The 21,358-nt window shown below is 44.5% G+C and overlaps 2 protein-coding genes across 5 annotated transcripts in view; one reads left to right on the plus strand and one right to left on the minus strand.

Moving 5' to 3' along the window:
- Window positions 1–18,356, plus strand: LOC110489907. Of its 2 annotated transcripts, none has more exons than XM_021562891.2 (17): window positions 1–349; window positions 1,594–1,700; window positions 1,842–1,996; window positions 3,201–3,358; window positions 3,589–3,756; window positions 6,613–7,075; window positions 7,509–7,610; window positions 9,519–9,612; window positions 10,111–10,334; window positions 10,570–10,812; window positions 11,082–11,180; window positions 13,565–13,758; window positions 13,876–14,050; window positions 14,341–14,497; window positions 14,633–14,786; window positions 15,951–16,062; window positions 16,256–18,356. In XM_021562891.2, exons 1-17 carry the CDS (start codon window positions 335–337, stop codon window positions 16,435–16,437), a joined length of 2,802 nt encoding a protein of 933 aa, XP_021418566.2. In that variant the 5' UTR covers window positions 1–334; the 3' UTR covers window positions 16,438–18,356. The 2 variants fall into 2 exon arrangements, with proteins under 2 accessions (XP_021418566.2, XP_021418567.2); XM_021562892.2 differs by having other exon boundaries at window positions 9,522–9,612.
- Window positions 18,272–21,358, minus strand: part of LOC110489910 (ATP-binding cassette sub-family F member 2) — a 10,964-nt gene continuing 7,877 nt past the window's right edge. For all 3 annotated transcript variants that reach the window (XM_021562895.2, XM_036944195.1, XM_021562896.2), the window contains 3 exons: window positions 19,769–19,897; window positions 19,219–19,422; window positions 18,272–18,838 (listed from right to left, as the gene is read on the minus strand). In XM_021562895.2, coding sequence (XP_021418570.1) covers window positions 18,722–18,838; window positions 19,219–19,422; window positions 19,769–19,897 — 450 coding nt within the window. In that variant the 3' untranslated portion in view covers window positions 18,272–18,721. The remainder of the gene's footprint in view (window positions 18,839–19,218; window positions 19,423–19,768; window positions 19,898–21,358) is intronic.

The raw sequence follows: 21,358 nt of genomic DNA on the forward strand, positions 1-21,358 counted from the left end.
TTAAAGAAAGCGGTACCACGAGCTGCTGGTTATATGGTGTGGATTATCATTTGCTGACTGTCTTGTCTGAGTACACATTGCTACAGACAGTTATATTGATATTGAAACGAAGCGACGAAGTGTTCAAACGTGTGTGTAGTCTGTATAAACATTTTCTTATTTTGGAATAACTGTGGTTTTCGGGGCGTTTCCCACTGTCTGTCAGCAGTTTTGATAGGTTCAAATCGCGTTCTGTAATTTGGCCATTGGCTCTGGCTACTAATCTTTCCTTGACATGCAAGCCAACAACAGGGCACATAGCTAGCTAGTGCAAAGAACCACTGAAACGGAAAGTATGGATTCCACTCCGGTAAGTTGCAAATAGCCAACTGGCTTAATACTTTCACTTCTAAAGAATAACAGTTATTACTTAGATAAGTTGGTACAGTAGTAACTAACAGCTAATTGGATAACGTTAGCTAGCTATGCTAGCTATTGTACCTAGCACATTCTCCATTGTAAATTCCCGTAGCAGTAGTTCGCTTGCTAAAATGACAGTAAGCTAGCTAGCTACCGGTAGTTATCTGCATTAAGATACAAATGGCCCTGTTTAGGTTAGAATGAGCTCAAGTAAAATACCCGGACATTGATCATTTCTTTGAAGAAGTGGAGTTCAGAGTGATCATCATGTCACGTCAAAGTTTCTAACCTAGAGTAGAGGTCCTAGACTATAGGCAAGATTTTTTGTAACTAAACCAAGATTGACCACAGACTGTCGTTTACAATAGGAATAAATTAGTCAAAGTGGGCAGAGCCAAGCACGAGCTACCGATATCCTATTGGCGCGATCTAGCAGCATCTGCATATTTCCATCAGGGAACACCTCCTCTGTGAAGTGCGATTGTGCAATAACTCATTCCAGTTGCACTCGAAACAACGCGATTAAAAAAACACTTTTGGAAAGGGTAAAGTCCATGTAGGCTAAACTGACAACGGAGTGAAGAGCAGAAATCTCAACTAGCAAGCAAGTCACAGCAATGAAGAATTGAGTGAGAGCTCGTTCACGTGAAAGGGGGGGGGTTGGCACAACACCGGCCAGTGTGCTTCCTCTCATGAGTGGAAATGCCAAGCAGATGCTTCACATTTATACATCTGAGGAAATATCTGTATCATTGTTCTATCTGTGATTATAGTTTATTAATTGGCACTGGAAGTACAACACAGCTAGCTAGATACCAACTAAGCTAGCCAGCTAGTTGAAAATACATATGAAATTGTTGTGCTTTATCAGACCTAGAAAACAAGCTTGTATGACAACACAGCATTTCCCTATAAGGATAAATCTCAAGGCTAGCTCACTTCAATCAGCTGCTGTCTTTGGTCAAACTTGCACTTTGTCGAGCCAAACAACCACTCCATTCATCAGTCACACTTCATTCAGGCATTATTGACTGAGATTGATTGACTTTGTAGGGCATCATCTGATTGTCCTGCTCGAAGGCACCCTTTGCCCAGCCCCTTTTGTGTTCGGGCAAGAGTGCGGTTTGTGTATAGGCCCGCCTTTTGTTATGACATTTCCTGTTTGTCTCACACCCCCATGGCCTTGTGTTGCAGACTATCGGAGAGTTGTTCCATACCCTGTGTGAGATGGGCTTCAGTGAGGAGCAGATCCAGTCTGCCGTGCAGGCAGGACACTTCTCAGTGTCTGATGCAGCTGAGTGGTGAGTCCTCCCAAACCATAACCCTTAAATGGACAGGCAAAGAACTATGTTTTCCGATGTCAAGACCGGTGTCGTCAATAACTGAACTGGTCAAATGGTTGTTTTTTTTCACCCATCTTTTTTTCTATGTGTTTACGGCAGGCTTTTACAAGGTGAAAATCTGAGGCACAAGCTGGTCAAAAATCCACCCCAGCCAGTTTCAACGGCATTTGCTGCATTCAACCCTCCCAAAGATGCAGGGAGCTCTTGCCCCCCAAGCACATCACACTCACAGACATCGCCCAATGACAGTAGAGGTGTGACACACCATTATGATATTTCATCAGACATTTGTTTTCTATGGTTGATTGCATACTGTAATGTAATGGTCCATTGTCTAATTGTGCACAATTGACCACTTGTGGTGTCTTTTATCCATTTTGTACAAATCAGGTAACGGTCTTGTAAAACTTGGAACAGCGAGTGGCTTTGCCTTGTTTCCAGCTGCATATACAGGGGAACTGTGTACAGGACAGGACATAAGGCATAAGTTACAGTAAATTATCCAAGCCTTTTGTTTCCAAGCTAATCTCCCTCCCTCCAAAATCTACCAATAATGCTTATTTGTTATAACATAGTGATGACACTGATTACGTTTCAGTATATGATGTCTTAGTGGTGCATTTGACGTATTGCCATCTTGCTCATGGAGGAGTTTTTGGAAACATCGCATGTGTAGTTTTAGTTACTCTAGGAAGTGACTTTGCAGGCTAACTTATTGCTGCCCACCCTCTCATTTAGTATCTCAAGTTGAAGGCCAACTGGGGTAGTGTAGGCTGGTGGTAGCAACTCCATTTTCATTCTTCTTTTGTGTGTGATTTAAAAATAATCGGTTCAAGGACATCCATGTGGTGTGATAGTACCAATAATTGCTTCTATGATTGTGTAAAAAAAAGATGTAAATATTTACACAAATACTGACCTCGAAGATTGCCATTTTCCCATTCACCATAATGTGAACCTTACTTTCTGGAAACAGCCTCCAGTACTGCGTTCGACCTTGAACTACTTTGTGACTTCAATGAGAGGGGGCAGTGGCGTCAGGTAGGTTAGAGAGTTGAGACAGGAAGCGAAAGGTTACTTGTTTGAATCCCCGAGCTGGCAAGGTGGAACAATCTGAGTACGGCAGTTAACCCCCACAATAACTGCTCCCCGGGTGCCGATTATGTGGCTGTTGATTAAGGCAGCCCCCCCCGCACCTCTGATTCAAAGGTTTAAATGAGGAAGGCACATTTCGGTTGAATGCATTCAGTTGTGCAACTGACTAGGTATCTATCCCCTTTCCCAGTCGTTCTCCCCTGCCTCAGACACGTTCCTCGTTTGAAATTGTAGCCTTAAATATATATTACTTAACTGAAGTTTTGGGAAAAAACGCCAACTTACTCTGGACATAGCATAGTAGATAGTTATTTGACTCTTTATTTCAGCAGTGACCGTTCTGTTTCTAATGTGTGTCTGAAGGCCCCTCTTTAGTCCTGGGATCCCCGCAACCCACCAGCCCATCCATAGACACCCCACCGTTGGAGTCCCGTATCAGGCAGGACAAGAGTGACTTTCAGGAGCAGCAGAGGATGCGTGTGGCCAACGAGGCCAGGAACGAGAGGAGGCAGAAGAAACAGGTCAGCAGCAACTGCCTGATGGATCAGCTGAAACACACTGAGCACACACACACCCAGCATAGCCACAGGGTATTCAACATGCTAGTCTAACATACTGCAGTGCATATTGCCTTGTGCCACAATTTACACTGAAGATTGGTTTATTCATATGATTGAGACTCTATATTCAGCCCTTTTGCAAAAAATTCACACTCAGACATGGCATTCCTGTGACGTGTGTGTTACCTCAGGAGCGTGAGCTGGTGCTGAAGCGTATTGCTGAGGACCGGAGGAGCTTACAGGAGAAGAAGACCCAGCCGAGCGCCCCCACTGAGACCACGCCCCCCCCTGGCAGCAGCCAAGGCCAGAGGCTGGGGGGTACGGTCCAGACTAGTGTAGACAACAACTGCATCCTCATGGTGAGACTGAGCCCTCTGGCAATGTTTACATGCAGTGCCTTCAGAAAGTATTCACACCCCTTGACTTTTTGTTACAGCCTGAATTTAAAATGGATTAAATTGAGACTTTTTTTGTCACTGGCCTACACACAATACCCCAAAATGTCAGTGTTTTTTTTTGTTGAAATTTCTACAAATTTAATTAAAAAGGAAAAGCTGAAATGTCTTTGAGTCAATAAGTATTCAACCCCTTTGCTATGGCAAGCTTAAATAAGTTCATCAGTAAAAATGTGCTTAATAAGTTACATGGACTGTAATAATAGTGTTTAACATGATTTTTGAATGACTACCTCATCTCTGTACCCCAAACGTACAATTATCTGAATGTAAGGTCCCTTAGTCGAGCATTGAATTTCAAACGTAGATTCAACCAAAAATAGGTTTTCCAATGCCTCGCAAAGAAGGGAATCTATTGGTAGATGGATAAAAAAAAAAAGCAGACATCGAATATAACTTTGAGAATGGTGAAGTTGTTAATTACCCAGTAACTACAAAGATACAGGCGTCCTTTCTAACTCAGTTGACAGAGCGTAAGGAAACTGCTCAGGGATTTCACCATGAAGCCAATGGTGACTTTAAAACAGTTACAGAGTTTAATGGCTGTGATAGAACTGAGGATGGATCAACAACATTGTAGTTACTTCACAATACTAGCCTAATTGACAGAATGAAAAGGAAGCCTGTACAGAATAAAAATATTCCAAAACATGCATCCTGTTTGAAATAAGGCACTAATGTAATACTACAAAAAATGTGGCCAAGCAATTCACTTTTTGTCCTGAATGCAAAGTGTTATGTTTGGGGCAAATACAAAACATTAGTATTACCACTCTCCATATTTTCAAACATAGTCGTGACTGCATGATGTTATGGGTATGCTTGTAATTGTTAAGGACTGGGGAGTTTTTCAGGATAAAAATGGAATGAAGCTAAGCACAGGCAAAATCCTATAGGAAAACCTGGTTCAGTCTGCTTTCCATCAGACGCTGGGAGATTAATTCACCTTTCATCAGTACAATAACCTTAAACACATGGCCAAATCTACACTGGAGTTACTTACCAAGAAGACAGTCAATGTTTTTGAGTGGTCAAGTTACAGTTTCGACTTAAATCTACTCAAATCTATGGCAAGACCCGAAAATGGTTGTCTAGCAATGATCAACAACCAATTTGACAGAGCTTGAAGAATTTTGAAAATAATATTGGGCAAATGTTCACAATCCAGGTGTGCAAAGCTCTTGGCGACTTACCCAGGAAGGTTCAGCTGTAATCGCTGCCAAATGTGCTTCTACAAAGTACTGACTCAGGGTTGTGAATACTTATGTAAATTCAATATTTCTGTATTTCATTCTCAATAAATTTGAGTGAGGAAAAAAGATATCTAAAAACATGTTTTCACTTTGTCATTATGGGGTATTGTGTGTAGATGGTGAGAAGAGAAATTGAATTCATTTTTTTTGTTCAGACTGTAATAACAAAATGTGGAGTAAGTCAAGTGGGTATGAATATTTTATGAAGCCACTGTATTCCTAGCAGCATAGGCAGTGCTCTAAAGTGTGACCATTTTGGTTGCATATGCTCCTAAATATTTTGCTTTTACAACCAGTGCGCTTCGCTGTACTGTTGTTCCAGAGTGACTATTTTCATCATGATATGCATAGAAAATAATGGAAATCTCTTTTCAAAAGCATGTGAGTGTCGTGTTCATATTTCACAACCTCCGCAGGCTTTTGGAATTGCCTAAAGTCAATTGCATAATATCAGTCAATAGCAAAATAACGCACTTATTGATATAAGCTTACATTATAGCATGCTAAATGTTTCTGATATGTGATAAATGAGCAAATGAATAGATGAGCTGCACCTCCACGTATTTTCTCAGCCAGAGGTCAATTAACCAAAAATATGGAGATTTCGTTTTTAAAAATCACATTGATTCATTACCAGACAAGTCACAGGATTTTGGTTTGGAGAAGCCTAGGCTATTACGCGAGTGAAGAGCAAAATAATCCACTGACGTTAGGCTACATAACATGCTTGCAACATTTTCTGATCAGTCCTGCTAATAGATGAGCAACCTAGAAAAATGTATCCAGTCTATTTAGACAGACAATGTCCATATTTTAGAATGTAAGAATAATTTGAATATCAATGCATTGGCAAGGCCTAAAAAATGTATTATTTTTAGTGTTAATCCCCTATTTAGTGGTTCTATATTAGGCCCTATATGTACAATGATTTACAATTGTATAACGTTGAGGTCCTTGAAAATTAAAATGAAGTGCTGGAGTTATGGGTCAATTTGCATATATTCACTTTTATTCCTCTTAAGTACACATGTGGAACTGCATGAAAATACATGTGTAAATGTTGATCCCTTTGCCACACATTGACTCCATTATTTATAGAAATAACCTGTTAAACAATGTAGAAGCCTAATATTCCCCCAATAACAGGTTTTTGTATCAACATTTTAGCTTTTTATACTAAACAAATGTTTTACAGGTTTCCATATTCGTTTTTATGGTACAACATGTGCTCCAGAAGTAGCTAGAATACACATAGACCCAATATAGGTTATATCTCAATCAATTAAAAACATCTTATTTTCTGGTGCTCCTTAACACCGGTGATACCAAAATGTGTTGTATTAATTTAGAGCCCTGAGCATAGGTAGACTTCTGTCTCGATTGTTGACTTGAGAGCACCCCTATTAGTTGATTGAAGAGGCGTGCATGAAATGTGTAGCCTAGTTAGATGGAGACTGAGGTGGTATGTTTATAATGGAGGTTTCACCCTCTGTGTCTCTCCCTGTAGATCCGGCTACCCTCTGGGGAGTCCATGCGGGAGCGCTTCCCCGCCGACGCCCCTCTGCGCAGCGTGATGGAGCACATCTCCGGGCGCTACCCCTCCCTGGCCTCCTTTTCGCTCCTCCAGGGGTTCCCACGGAAACGCTTTGGGGATGCGGAGCTGGCTTGCTCCCTGCGCTCCCTGGGCCTCACGCCCAACGCCGCCCTCTGTATCCAGACCACGCCCCCAGAGACACCCCAGGATCCGGCCAGCCCAGCTGATCGCCTCTTATTGGGTCAGGAGGAGGTGGTAGTTGCACCCCCTGCGCTTCCCCAGCCACAGCAGCCCCAGATACCAGAGCTGGAGGAGGAAGGGATGGAGGATCCTGCTCGGCCCCCACCTCTGCCTCACCAGCTGTGGGAAGAAGCAGTGGGCTACGCAGGCATCCCTGGTGTTGGCCCCCCAATGACTGGACCTTCTCACTCCTGGGGTAAGATTCACGTCTGGCGTATGAAGTCCTCATTCACAATGTATTTGATGTATTTTCAAATATCAAAGTTGATGACTTGTTGGGTGTTTTACCTTCAGAAATGTATTTTCTTGGAGTATAAATGTAATGTTGTTTAATTGCCTTACTCACGCAGGCTATTGCATTATGGACCCATTTAGTTTGAGGCATCACTTTGTGAAGACACCATAACACCATTACAGGCACTAAGTTTTATTCAGGCATTCTTTGGGTCAGCTGAATGTGAATTGTTCACTCCGGGCACAGTTTCTCCTAGGTACAGATCTAGGATCAGCTTCCTCTCCCCAATCCTAACCTTAACCGTAAGTGGGAACAATGTGAAACTGACCCAAGATCAGCGTCTAGGTACCACTTCATCCTACTCCAAAGTGTTCATGCAGTTTTTCCCTGACAGGACGGGGCCAGAAGCTGAATCCTGGTGATGCAGAGGAGGCTGCCAGCTCAGACGATGAAGAGATGCCAGAGGGGGGTAGAGAGCCGTACTTCCTCCTCAATGGTACAACAACCTCTGTTTGGAATTTTCTTTTATCCTTCCTTCCTTCCTCTGTGTCTCCCTGGTTTTTCCTCTGAACACCTTGTTCTTTACAGTCCAATAAAGATGAGCCCTCTCTCTGTGTCAGTGGTTAGACAAATGGCTTTGAACTTGATGAGCACTGCAGCCCCATTTGCAGTAGGATTTAACCTACTGTCCCCTGGGAATATCGATTTTTTTTTTATTTTTTACGGCAGGTTACTGCAGAAGTAGTTGGAAGTGAACCAGTGTGTGTAGAAATCCATTGAACTAACCTGCCATGGCTGCGGTCAGGATAGTGAGCCAACTGGCCCAGTGATGGTGTTTGATATCTCCTCACTGACCATGAGAAAGCTGCTTTGATTGGGAAATAGCAGATGAATGTGCCCGACTTTCCAATTTATGCAAGTTTGCGCTGCACTCACTCGTGCCAAAATTTGTCCGTTTCTCTGAGTATTCAAGTATTCAAGCTCTGAGGTACAGACAGTAATCCAAGTGTTACACTTCATGTGAAGGTCATTGCCGGGGATTGCTTTTACAGCCAAAGAGGAAGCTAAAACGGAAAAAGTGGAACATTGTGATTAGAGAGAGCGATGTTGTTGATGAGAGGCATGTGATAGGTCTCAGACATGCATTCAGATGGTTAAATAGCTTGGATATTTGTCTGAAATACACTATATATATACAAAGTATGTGGACATCCCTTCAAATTAGTGGATTTGGCTATTTCAGCCACACCCGTTGCTGACAGGTGTATAAAATCGAGCACACGGCCTTGCAATCTCCATAGACGAACATTGGCAGTAAAATGACCTTATTGAGGAGCTCAGTGACTTTCAACGTGGCATGTGCTGTGATTGTGAAGTGGAAACCTCTAGGAGCAACAATGGCTCAGCCGTGAGGTGGTAGGCCACACGAGCTCATAGAACGTGACTGCCGGGTGCTGAAGCGTGTAGTGCGTAACAATCGCCTGTCCTCAGTTGCAACGCTCACTACTGAGTTTCAAACTGCCTCTGGAAGCACGTCAGCACAATAACTGTTTGTCAGGAGCTTCGTGAAATGGGTTTCCATGCCCGAGCAGCCGCACACATGCCTAAGGTCACCATGCGCAATGCCAAGCATTGGCTGGAGTGGTGTAAAGCACCATTGAACTCTGGAGCAGTGGAAATGCGTTCTCTGGAGTAATGAATCATGCTTCACCATCTAGCAGTCCGAAGGACAGATCTGGGTTTGGCGAATGCCAGGAGAACGCTACCTGGCCCGATGCATAGTGCCAACTGTAAAGTTTGGTGGAGGAGGAATAATGGTCTAGGGCTGTTTTTCATGGTTCGGGCGAGGCCTCTTAGTTCCAGTGAAGGGAATCTTAACGCGACAGCATACAATGACATTCTAGACGATTCTGTGCATCCAACTTTGTGGCAACAGTTTGGGGAAGGCCCTTCCCTGTTTCAACATGACAATGCCCCTGTGCACAAAGCGAGGTCCATACAGAAATGGTTTGTTAAGATCGGTGTGGAAGAACTTGACTGGCCTGCACAGAGCCCTGACCTCAACCCCATCAAAAACCTTTGGGATAAATTGGAATGCCGACTGCGAGCCAGGCCTAATCGCCCAACATCATTGCCTGACCTGACTACGGCTCTTGTGGCTGAGTGGAAGCAAGTCCCCGCAGCAATGTTCCAACATCTAGTGGAACGCCTTCCCAGAAGAGTGGAGGCTGTTATAGCAGAAAACGGGGAACCAACTCCGCATTAATGCCCATGATTTTGGAATGAGATGTTCCACGAGTCCACATACTTTTGGTCATGTAGTGTAATTCAAGATGTATGGCTTCTAGAATTAATACAGATTTAAATTGAGTATCCTAAAGGCCTAAACTATGGTTAACCCCAGCAGGTATGCCCCGATTACCCTTCTTCCCAGAGAACCGGCTGCGTGGAGGGCTGGAGCCCAGACACCACTGGCCAGACCAGGGCAACAGACTTAGGTGAGTGCCCAGCCTAAACCTAGCCTATATCATGACCATGCCCTCCACTTTAAAGCAATGTCTTTTTTTGTAACGTGATTTCAATTTCGTTTAACATTTGATACTGTCCAGGATCTAAAATCGGCAGAAAAAAAGAAACGTCCCTTTTTCAGGACATTGTCTTTCAAAGATAATTCGTAAAAATCCAAATATCTTCACAGATATTCATTGTAAAGGGTTTAAACACTGTTTCCCCATGCTTGTTCAGTGAACCATAAACAATGAATGAACATGCACCTGTGGAACTTGTTCAGTAAATACATGCATTTTGAATGCAGCAGAGTTCTCCACATTATGAACTTGCACACTCCCCGTCATTGATTTAAAGCCCTGGATTGGTGTAAGTTTCCACCATTGTTAAATCCATGACGGGAAGTGTGCACAAGGGTGGAGAATCGGGAAGCTTTTCTTATCTTTAATCAGTTGACTAGATGTCACACATGGTTGTGTCTCTCCCAGGGAGGGGGTGGCAGAGGACCCAGCAGTGGAGCCAGAAGAGGCTGCAGGTTGTGTGGTGCCGGGGGCAGCGGGCCAGGCTGCAGTAGAGCGCCTCCAGAGAGCTGCCCAGGATGACCCCCAGGCCACTCAGGGTCACCCATCCCCCCCCAAGAAACCCTTCAGGACGCCCAGCGTCCCCTCTCTCTGTGCAATGGCCACCCGGGCCACAGTCAACCTCATGACAGGTCAGAGAACAACTTTAAAGTCCAACACTGTTATTTGCACACAAATAAAGGTTGAAAGGCCTCACTTCTTGCCGACTGTTTTTCCAACCATCTCATCTCAGAAATTGTCAGAATTGTACATACATTGGTTGTGGTTTATTGCAATTGTGTAAAAAAGTCAAGATCACAGAAATTCATGTCTGGAAAGCTGCTTTGACAACTTCTTTCTTTCTCTCCTTCGTTCCTCCTCTCTCAGCTCCCAGCATGCAGTACAGCAGCAGTCTGTCGTGTCTGACCCCTGAACTGGCCGAGCTCCTGCTCAGTCACATGTCCCGCGAGAGGCTCCTTCGCCCGCGCACCCTGGAACTCTTTTTCGGCTGCCCGATGCAGAAGTTTGTCCTCAACTGCTACCCGTACTCCACCAACGAGCTGCTCCGGCAGCTACGGGCCTTCACTGCACTGAAGCACCTGAGCCTGGTCAACTCTCCTCTCATCACAGGTATACCTTTACCTTGACAGCATTTGTGCTCACTGAGTATGCGTCCCAAATGGCAACCCATTCCATATAAAGTGCACTACTTTTGACCAGAGCCCTATTTCAACACTATTATTAGCGCCATTTGAATGTCAAGTTAAGAAAGAAAGTTACAAAAATAAAGGAATATAGATGCATTGGTAAGCTATCACTTTAAGCATGTGACTGGTTATCTTTGCAGCTTGTGGCTATGATAGTGATGGTTGCTATCTCTTTGTCTTCCCGTTGTCCAGACGCAGGCCTCTCTGTGCTGTGCAGCCTACTGAAACTGCAGCACCTGAACCTGGCCTCATGTAGCAAGCTAACAGACTCCTGTCTGCAACACATCACAGGTGAGGTTCTTCTCTAATTCTGGGTTGTATTCACTAGGCACCAAACAAAAGATAACTGACTGAAACAGGAAGGGACTATGCCTGAACTTGCCCAATAAGTAACGTTTGTTTTGGTTTTCTGTTGCAAAACGTTTTGCTATGGTGTGCACTAATAAAAATGACCCTGGCTACAGCATAGAATGGCTGTGGATGAATTAAGTTTTTCATGCTTGGTAAGCAGTCTTGTGAATATACAGTGCATTCGGAAAGTATTCAGACCCCTTCAATTTTTCCACATTTTGTTACGTTACAGCCTTATTCTAAATGGATTAAAACAATTAGAATCCTCATCAATCTGCACACAATACCCTATAATGACAAAGCAAAAACAGGTTTTTAGACATTTTTGCACATTTGATAAAAAATCTAAAACTGAAATATCACATTTACATAAGTATTCAGACCCTTTACTCAGTACTTTGTTAAAGCACCTTTGGCAGAGATTACAGCCTCGAGTCTTCTTGGGTATGACGCTACAAGCTTGGTACACCTGTATTTGGGGAGTTCCTCCAATCTTCTCTGCAGATCCTCTCAAGCTCTGTCAGGTTGGATGGGAAGCGGCGCTGCGCAGCTATTTTCTCTCCAGAGATGTTAGATCGGGTTCAAGTCCGGGCTCTGGCTGGGCCACTCAAGAACATTCAGAGACTTGTCCCGAAGCCACTCCTGCCTTGTCTTGGCTGTGTTCTTAGGGTCGTTGTCCTGTGGAAGGTGAACCTTTGCCCCAGTCTGAGGTCCTGAGTGCTCTGGAGCAGGTTTTCATCAAGGATCTCGCTGTACTTTGCTCCGTTCATCTTTCCCTCGATCCTGACTAGTCTCCCAGTCCCTGCTGCTGAAAAACATCCCCACAGTATGATGCTGCTGCCACCACCATGCTTCACCCTTTGGGATCGTGCCAGGTTTCCTCCAGACGTGACGCTTGGCATTCAGGCCAAAGAGTTCAATCTTGGTTTCATCAGAGGAGGAGTGTTTTTTATTTTTTATCAATTTGCAAACATTTCTAAAAACCTGTTTTCATTTTGCCATTATGGGGTATTGTGTGTAGATTGATGAGAAGAACAAATATATATATCCATTTTAGAATAAGGCTGTAATGTAACAAAATGTGGTAAAGGGAAGGGGCCTGAATAGTTTCCGAATGCACTGTAGGTCAGAAGACCTTGAAAAAGAAAGGGGTAACTTTGTAAAGCTGAAGCCTGCTATGACTCCTTGCGGGAACACTAGGTCAAGCCTTTTAAACCGATTTTTAAAGGTTAAAAATTGAAAACAGGTTAAAAATTGAAAACAGGAATACTTTATTTGCGTAAGTATTCAGACCCTTTGCTATGAGACTCAAAATTGAGCTTAGGCGCATCCTGTTTCCATGAATCATCCTTGATATGTTTCTACAACTTGGAGTCCACCTGTGGTAAATTCAATTGATTGGACATGATTTGGAAAAGCACACACCTGTCTATATAAGGTCCCACAGTTGACAGTGCATGTCAGAGCAAAAACCAAGCCATGAAGTCTAAGTAACTGTCCGTAGAGCTCCGAGACATGATTGTGTCGAGGCACAGATCTGGGGAAGGGTACCACATTTTTTTTGCAGCATTGAAGGGCCCCAAGAACACAGTGGCCACCATTATTCTTAAATGGAAGAAGTTTGGAACCACCAAGACTCTTCCTAGAGCTGGCCGCCCGGCTAAGCTGAGCAACGGGGGGGGGGGGACTAGGTCAGGGAGGTGACCAAGAACCAGATGGTCAATCTGACAGCGCTCTAGAGTTCCTCTGTGGAGACAGGAGAACCTTCCAGAAGGACAACCATCTCTGCAGCAGTCCACCAACTGGCCTTTATGGTAGAGTGGCCAGACGGAAGCCACTCCTCAGTAAAAGTGCTGTGGGGATGTTTTTCAGCGGTAGGGACCAGGAGACTAGTCAGGATCGAGGGAAAGATGAACGGAGCAAAGTACAGAGAGATGTGCCAAGCTTGTAATGTCATACTCAAGAAGACTCAAGGCTGTAATCGCTGCCAAAGGTGCTTCAAAGGTGCTTCAACAAAGTAGGGTCTGAATACTTATGCAAATGTAATACTTCATTTGCTAACATTTCCCAAAAATTATGGGATATTATGTGTAGATTGATGAGGGGGAAAAGCTATATAATCAATTTTAGAATAAGGCTGTAACGTAACTGAATACTTTCCGAAAGCATGATATGGGAGCATAATATGGAAAGAGTGGCGCTTCAACTTGGTAAAAATGATTGAAATCATAATTACGGATAAATGTGTCAACCATTTCACCAACTTGAAAGGAGGACTAAGATAAAAAAAATAAATCTCACTCTGCACCCTTTGTGTCTGAAAGGCTTGAAGAGCCTGTCTTTCCTGTCGCTAGACCAGACCAAAGTAAGCGATGTAGGGATGGTGCTGTACCTGCAGTCTGCTCCTTCGACACTCACCCAGCTTAGTCTGAACCAGACCTCTATCACGGAGGCCACCCTGGCAGCGCTGCCCGCCTGTGTGCCCCAGCTACGACTGCTCAGCATCAAACACACTAAGGTAGCTCACTCTTGCGCTCCTACAAGCACACAAACATGACAACACACCCAACCACAATATCCTGAGCCCAATTTGAGATTTAGGTCTACTTTGACCCCTTCCTCCCTCGTCTGTCAGGTGAGTGACGTGTCGGCCCTGGCTGAGCTTCCCAGCCTGCAGACCCTCTACCTGGACGGCACGGCGGTGAGGGAGGGCTCTCTGGAGCACCTGGCCACCCACTCCGCCCTCTCTGCCCTCAGCGTGGCTGGCATCTCCGTCGCTGATGGCAACAACATTCTCCAGATCATCTCAGGTGAGCTGCACATTGTATGTGTGTGTACAGCAGGAGTACTCACATCTGAGAGAAGGAGAGGGAGGGAGACTGTGTACAGCAGGAGTTTTCAAATCAGGGCCTCAAGGTCTGCAGTACTGCTGTTTGATTGACTTAAAGTAATTGATTTTCCAGAGTCCATTCTCCCTGTTTTCTCAGGTCCCTGATTAGAGGGGAAGATTACTGCAGATGTTAATGTTGTGTATGGCTCACAGTATATAGTTCAATGTGTTTACTAAAGTACTACGTCTGTTTTGGCTTGTTCATCCCAGGTCTCCGGCTGACCCAGCTGACCCTGCCTGGACGCCACTCGGTGACGGACGCCGGCCTGGCCTTCCTCTCCAGACTGTCCCTACTGTCCGAGCTGGACCTAACTGACTACACATACGTCACCGACCAGGGGGTCACCCAGCTGGCTACCATGACCAGGTCAGCTCACTCTCTCATAACTATTATCCTCTCCTGGTGTCAATATACACGCTTGTCATGATAGACTGGCACTCAGTGGTCACCAACCTCTGTCTTGTGGAAGCTGATAGAAATGTCCCCCTCTCCTGTCTCCAGGCTGAAGAGGCTGTCACTCAGCAACACGCAGGTGACGGACGCCGGGCTGCCCTCCCTGCACTGTCTGCAGGAGCTGCTGGAGCTGTGTCTGGACCGCACGGCCGTCACCAGCCGAGGAGTGGCCGCCCTCGTCACCGGTCTGCCACACCTGCAGGTACGGAGCATGCATGAAACCCCAAAGACAACTATTGTGTCAGTGGATAGAACTCTGCAAATAAGTTATAGGTCAGCTAGGGCGCTCCGTTGTAAAACTTTGTTCAAGCTGCACGGCCAGGTACGACTCCAACACCACCATTAAGTTTGCCGATGACACAACAGTGTCATGATCACCGACAACGACGAGACAGCCTAAAGGGAGGAGGTCAGAGACCTGGCAGTGTGGTGCCAGGACAACAACCTCTCCCTCAACGTGATCAAGACAAATGAGATGATTGTGGACTACAGGAAAAGGAGGACTGAGCACGCCCCCATTCTCATCGACGGGGCTGTAGTGGAGCAGGTTGAGAGCTTCAAGTTCCTTGGTGTCAAACTAACATGGTCCAAGCACACCAAGACAATCGTGAAGAGGGCACAACAAAATCTATTCCCCCTCAGGAAAATATTTGGCATGGATCCTCAAAAGGTTTTACAGCTGCACTATCGAGAGCATCTGGTTGCATCACTGCCTGGTATGGCAACTGCTCTGCCTCCGACCGCAAGACACTACAGAGGTTAGTGCGTACGGCCCAGTACATCACTAGGGCCAAGCTTTCTGCCATCCAGGACCTCTATACCAGGCGGTGTCAGAGGAAGGCCCTAAAAATGGTCAAAGACTTCAGCCACCACCATAGACTGTTCTCTCTGCTACCGCACGGCACCGGAGCGTCAAGTCTAGGTCCAAAATGCTTCTTAACAGCTTCTACCCCCAAGCCATAAGACTCCTGAACATCTAATCAAATGGCTACCCGGACTATTTGCATTGCCCCCCCTCTCTTTTACACCGCTGCTACTCTGTTATTATCTACGCATAGTCACTTTAATAACTCTACCTACATCTACATATTACCTCAATTACCTCGACTAACTGGTGCCCCCACACATTGACTCTGTATCGGTACCCCCCTATATATAGCCTCGCTATTGTTATTTTAGTGCTACTCTTTATTTACTTGTTCGTTTTATTTCTTATATATATTTTTTAACTGCATTGTTGGTTAGGGGCTTGTAAGTAAGCATTTCACTGTAAGGCTGTTGTATTTGGCGCATGTGACTAATAAAATGATTGATTTGATGCAATTATTAGCAGTAATTGCATTGATGTTGTGGCTTTATGTTCCAGGTATTAAGCTTGGCCAGTACTCAGGTGGGTGACACGGTCGTGAGGAGAGGTCTGGTCCACTGTGTTCAGCTCTTCAAGCTCAACCTGAGCCGGACACGCATCACTGACCACGGTAAGATCCCGTCATACAGTTGAATAAAGGGCGCACTTGGCCCAAAATAGTAAACTGGACGGTCATTGCAAAAATAGGACATGAGCTCTCTAATACATCTCTATAGGTCCCACTCATTATCTTGCAACACTTCCATGGAAGTATTTAGAGGTGAAAACCTAATATACCTTCTTTTTGTGTCCATTTCCCTCAGGACTGAAGTTCCTGAAGTGCATGTGTCTGACCCAGGTGAACCTGGACGGCTCGGGCGTGACCCTATCGGGCATCGCCAACCTGATTGCCTCCTGTCCCCACATCACCAGCATCAGGGCCAGCAACCCGCGAGCCATCCCCCCTGACCAGGTCTCCGACGACAACGACGGTGACAATCAGTAGGGGGATGAGTAGTGACCCCGCCCAGCCCTTTCTGATGAGGCTTGGGTCAGCTAGCTAGTAGCTTCCGCTGTGCTCAACGGTATCAGCCCCATGTTTCTGCATCCAGCTGACAGGCTCAGCGTAGTCTGGGTGAAGAGAAACCCAGCTCTAACTGCACTGCTTCAACAACGGCTAGTGACACTACTCGCTCAATCACAAGTCCACCATACTAGCTGTCGAAACCTTAGAAGGGTGCCTTCTTGTGCTTCTAAAGGTCTAGATGGGAGCCCTGCTCCCTGTAGTTAATCACAACCACCATTAAAGTTATTACAATGAAGTCTCACATAAGTGTGCTATGTTGATCCCGGTGTAGGGTTCAGTTTTCCCTAAACGCAGATTTTGGGTCAGTTTTGCATTTCTCCCGCTAATGGTTCAGTGTAGGATTGGGGAGGGATAGCTGATCCTTGATCTGTACCTAAGGGAAACTTCACTCCAGAACGTAGATCCCCCTGGGCCTGGCAGAGGTATAGTATGCATGATGTCCAATCTACATAAAGCAAAGGAACTATGATTAGGAATTGATCAGGGATATAACCTTCATATATCACAGCATGTTTTCACCCAGATTTTTCCGCCTGAATTCTCTAATGAATCAGTTAACACTACTGAGGTCCAACATTTACTTACTTCCTGTATTGTCAAAAAAACAAATGTTGGGGGTGGTTCAAGCTTAGGCAGGTTCTATCTGCAGTTGAAGTAGGAAGCTTACATACGCCTTAGCCAAATACATTTAAACTCAGTTTTTCACAATTCCTGACATTTAATCCTAGTAGAAATTCCCTGTTTTAGGTCAGTTAGGATCACCACTTTATTTTAAGAATGTGAAATATCAGAATAATAGTGTAGAGAGGGATTTATTTCAGCTTTTATTTATTTCATCACATTCCCAGTGGGTCAGAAGTTTACATACACTCAATTAGTATTTGGTAGCATTGCCTTAAACAATTTAAACTTAGGTCAAACGTCGTTTCGGGTAAGCTTCACACAAAAAGTTGGGTGAATTTTGGCCCATTCCTCCTGACAGAGCTGGGGTAACTGAGTCAGGTTTGTAGGCCTCCTTGCTCGCCCACAGATTTTCTATAGGATTGAGGTCAGGGTTTTGTGATGGCCACTCCAATAGGCTGGAGACGACTTTGTTGTCCTTAAGTAATTTTGCCACAGCTTTGGAAGTATGCTTGGGGTCATTGTCCATTTGGAAGACCCATTTGCGACCAAGCTTTAACTTCCTGACTCAAAATTGTCAATTAGCCTATCAGACGCTTCTAAAGGCATGACATAATTTTCTGAATTTTTCCAAGCTGTTTAAAGGCACAGTCAACTTCTGACCCGCTGGCATTGTGATACAATCTGTCTGTAAACATTACTTCTCATGCACAAAGTAGATGTCCTAAATGACTTGCCAAAACTATAGTTTGTTAACAAGACATTTGTGGAGTGGTTGGAAAACAAGTTTTAATGACTACAACTGTACTAACACTTGATTAGCCAGCAACTGGAAAGCTAAGCATTGTTGGTGGTTGTGGAGAGGTTGACTTCTCAAAGCAAATAGTGGGCCATGATATGGGTTGCATAATGAGGGGTTGGGCTCAGCAGGAATCCAAAGTATCTCCGTTCATAATTTTGCTTCATGTTATGTTTACACAGATGTAAAATACAGTTTATTTTCTCAATGTTTTAGATAAGTGCACCGTATTCCCTACATTGTCAAAGGAAAATGCAGAATTAAAAGCTGCATTTTGGAAGATGTTGTATTTGTTCAAAGACCCCAAAATATAAGACCGTAAATATTCAAATGGTCAATTCAGTAATTTATTCAGACAAATTGTTATTGCAATACGTTAAATAAAAATAAAGGCATAATTAATGCTCTTCTGCACAAATGACCTTCCAAGCTGCTGCATTCATTTTTGGCTGTTACACTTATTAGAAAAAATAACTTTTTCTATGATGACGGCAGTGATATGGAATGCGTTCCATAATGCACTTTGAGATGCTTCAGGTGAATCAGCCAATCAGAGTGCAGCCTGAGCTGGAGGCGGGTGGGTGTAGGGTGAAGTTGCCCTTAGAGGCTGACTTTGGGTCAGTTTAGCATTTTCCCCACTAATGTTTAGGATTTGAGGAGGGAAGCTGATCCTAGATCTGTACCTGGAGGAAACTCCCCCGCCCTCCCCCCCCGGAACATTGAGCACTTTGGAGGCCAAATCCATTATGGTGATTGGGTTTACTGGCTCAGATTGCAGGGTCTCTAGATGTCATGCGCTTGCTTGTCAATCTTCGATTTCAAGTGTTCCTTGTATGCCAGGATGTCCCTATTCCATTTGGTGATGGTTTGCTTCTCACATACCCAGATCTCCTCAGCCACCTGAAAAAAACAAAACAAATTGTCACAACTCAATGAACAAACCTCAATTGAAAACATGTTCCCTTTCTCTCCATATTGTATCTCGGAAACCCAAGACCTTGATTAGGTTCTGGGGGAAGATTTATGAGAAAAGTTACTGGCGAAGTCTCCACACCCACCTAAAAGGAAACTCTCAGCCAAAGCATGGGCAAAAAAATCCCCTCCCTTTCTGAAATTCAAAAGATGTGCACACCTGCTAAATCTTGATTTGTACAAATGATCACGGCGTCGCATCACACAGTCTGTTGCCAGACGCTACCATCCTATGTTACATGTGTCTGTCCATGAGAGATTATCCATATTGGATGTGGGACCGGTCAGGGAGCATAAAATGGTGGTACCTGCTGGATGAGTCTGAAGTCGTGGCTGACCAGCATCATGCCACCCTCGTAGTCATTGATGGCATCAGCCAGGGCGTCAATGGTCTCGATGTCCAGGTGATTGGTGGGCTCGTCCAGGAAGAGCATGTGGGGGTTCTGCCAGGCCAGCCAGGCGAAGCACACCCGGCACTTCTGGCCATCCGACAGGTTCCTGATCGGACTCACCTAGGGGAGAGGACAGAGTAAGGACCATGAAGGAGTGCAAGTGCTTCCATGCTCTTGAAGAACTATCATCGTTACATCAAATTCCACCATTAAGTACCCACCAGAATACACCACAGGTTAACGCTACAATGATTGTGGATGATTAAAAGACAGGGTTTGAGAGGAACAGGTATTCCGAACAAACACGGGAAAAGCTTTCAAAGTCACTAATTCCTGTACTATTAATGACGACGATACAATCATGCCAAAGTCACTTCAAATGGCGTTTCTATACCAGGTGACCAATCTGATTCGGTCTATGCTTCTCCAGTGGATCCTGGGCCCGGACCGAGCTCTGCGGACTCACCTGTTGTTTTCCTGTGAGGCCGTAGCGGCCGATGATCTTCCTCATCTCCTCCTTCTCCTTGATCTCTGGGTAGCACTTCATCATGTACTCCAGAGGAGACAGGTCCAGCTCCAGCTGCTCTGTCAGATGCTGCAGATAACACCATGCAGGTATATTAGATACATTCAGATGTACTTTAACAAGCGTACGTGCTGACCCAGTACAGGCGTGAAGGACAAAGGCCTTTAGGTCTTCGGCTGCGGTCGGACAGAGACACACGAACGCACTTGAAATTGACCTATTGTCCGTTTTTGGTCTAAAAAGTTAATTCAAGTATTCAACACAAGCTTCATACATAAAAAGGCGGATATAGTGGGATTTTCGACGGACAATCTCTGTTGTCTATCATTTGAAAAACCATTGACTCAATCCCATATTTTCGGACACAAAATCCCAGTGTCAGCACCCATACATGCTGACCACACCGCCAGCATTGCGTGCATGAGCGTTGCAAAATAAATAAATGTTACTCAATTTCATCCAAATTGCTCGCGAGCATCTGCGTACCCAGGAGCTAAAATATAATTTTTGACGTTTGATTCCCCGCCTCTCCCATCTCATTGGTTTTTAGGAGCATGTGGGTGATTGAAAGATGAACTGAGGTCCACACTAATGTCAAAGTTGGTTGCCAACCACCATGTAAAGTCCACAGAAGAATAAGAAGGCTGAAGGAGGAGAGATTACTAGAAACTAACAGGGTTTCCCCTTTTATCTGTGGATTAATTGTTGAACACAATTTTATGTGACTCAAAATGGGTCAAAATTCTACGAAGATCCAGAAAAAAAAGACCTTGAGCATTTCAGGTAAGATAACTGAATGTTTATATCCCAGGACAAATTAGCTAGCTAAATGGCCATGAATGTTTCAACCTGTCCCCAAATGAATATAAACAGAACAAAAATAAACGCAACATGCAACAATTAAGATTTTACTGAGTTACAGTTCATAGAAGGAAATCAGTCAATTGAAATAAATTCATTAGGCCCTATTCTATGGATTTAACATGACTGGGCAGCCCTGCCAGTTGTGAGGCCGGTTTTGGGATTACTGCCAAATTCTCTAAAATGACATTGGGGGCGGCATATGGTAGAGAAATGAACATTCTGGTGGACATTTCTGCGATCTGTATGCCAATTGCAAGCTCCCTCAATTTGAGACATCTGTGGCGTTGTGACACTAAACTGCACATTTTAGTGGCCATTTATTGTCCCCCAGCAAGGTGCACCTGTGTAATGATTGTTTAATCAGCTTCTTGATTATGCCACACCTGTCGGGTGGATGCATTATCTTGGCAAAGGAGAAATGCTCACTAACAGGGATGTGAACAAATTTGTGCACAGAATTTTTGAGAAATAATCTTGTTCGTATGGAAAATTTCTGGGACCTTTTTATTTCAGCTCATGAAACATGCGACCAACCCTTTACATGTTGCGCTTATATTTTTGTTCAGTATTGTTGGTTCAGAGTTCATTTTGATACTTTAACCTGCGTGTCCTGATCGCGTCTGTGGATGGACAAACTCAACACACGGACGCACTCGCGTGCCTGGT

The sequence above is a fragment of the Oncorhynchus mykiss genome, chromosome 15 (assembly GCF_013265735.2).
Source record: "Oncorhynchus mykiss isolate Arlee chromosome 15, USDA_OmykA_1.1, whole genome shotgun sequence".
NCBI classification, from domain to species: Eukaryota; Metazoa; Chordata; class Actinopteri; order Salmoniformes; family Salmonidae; genus Oncorhynchus; species Oncorhynchus mykiss.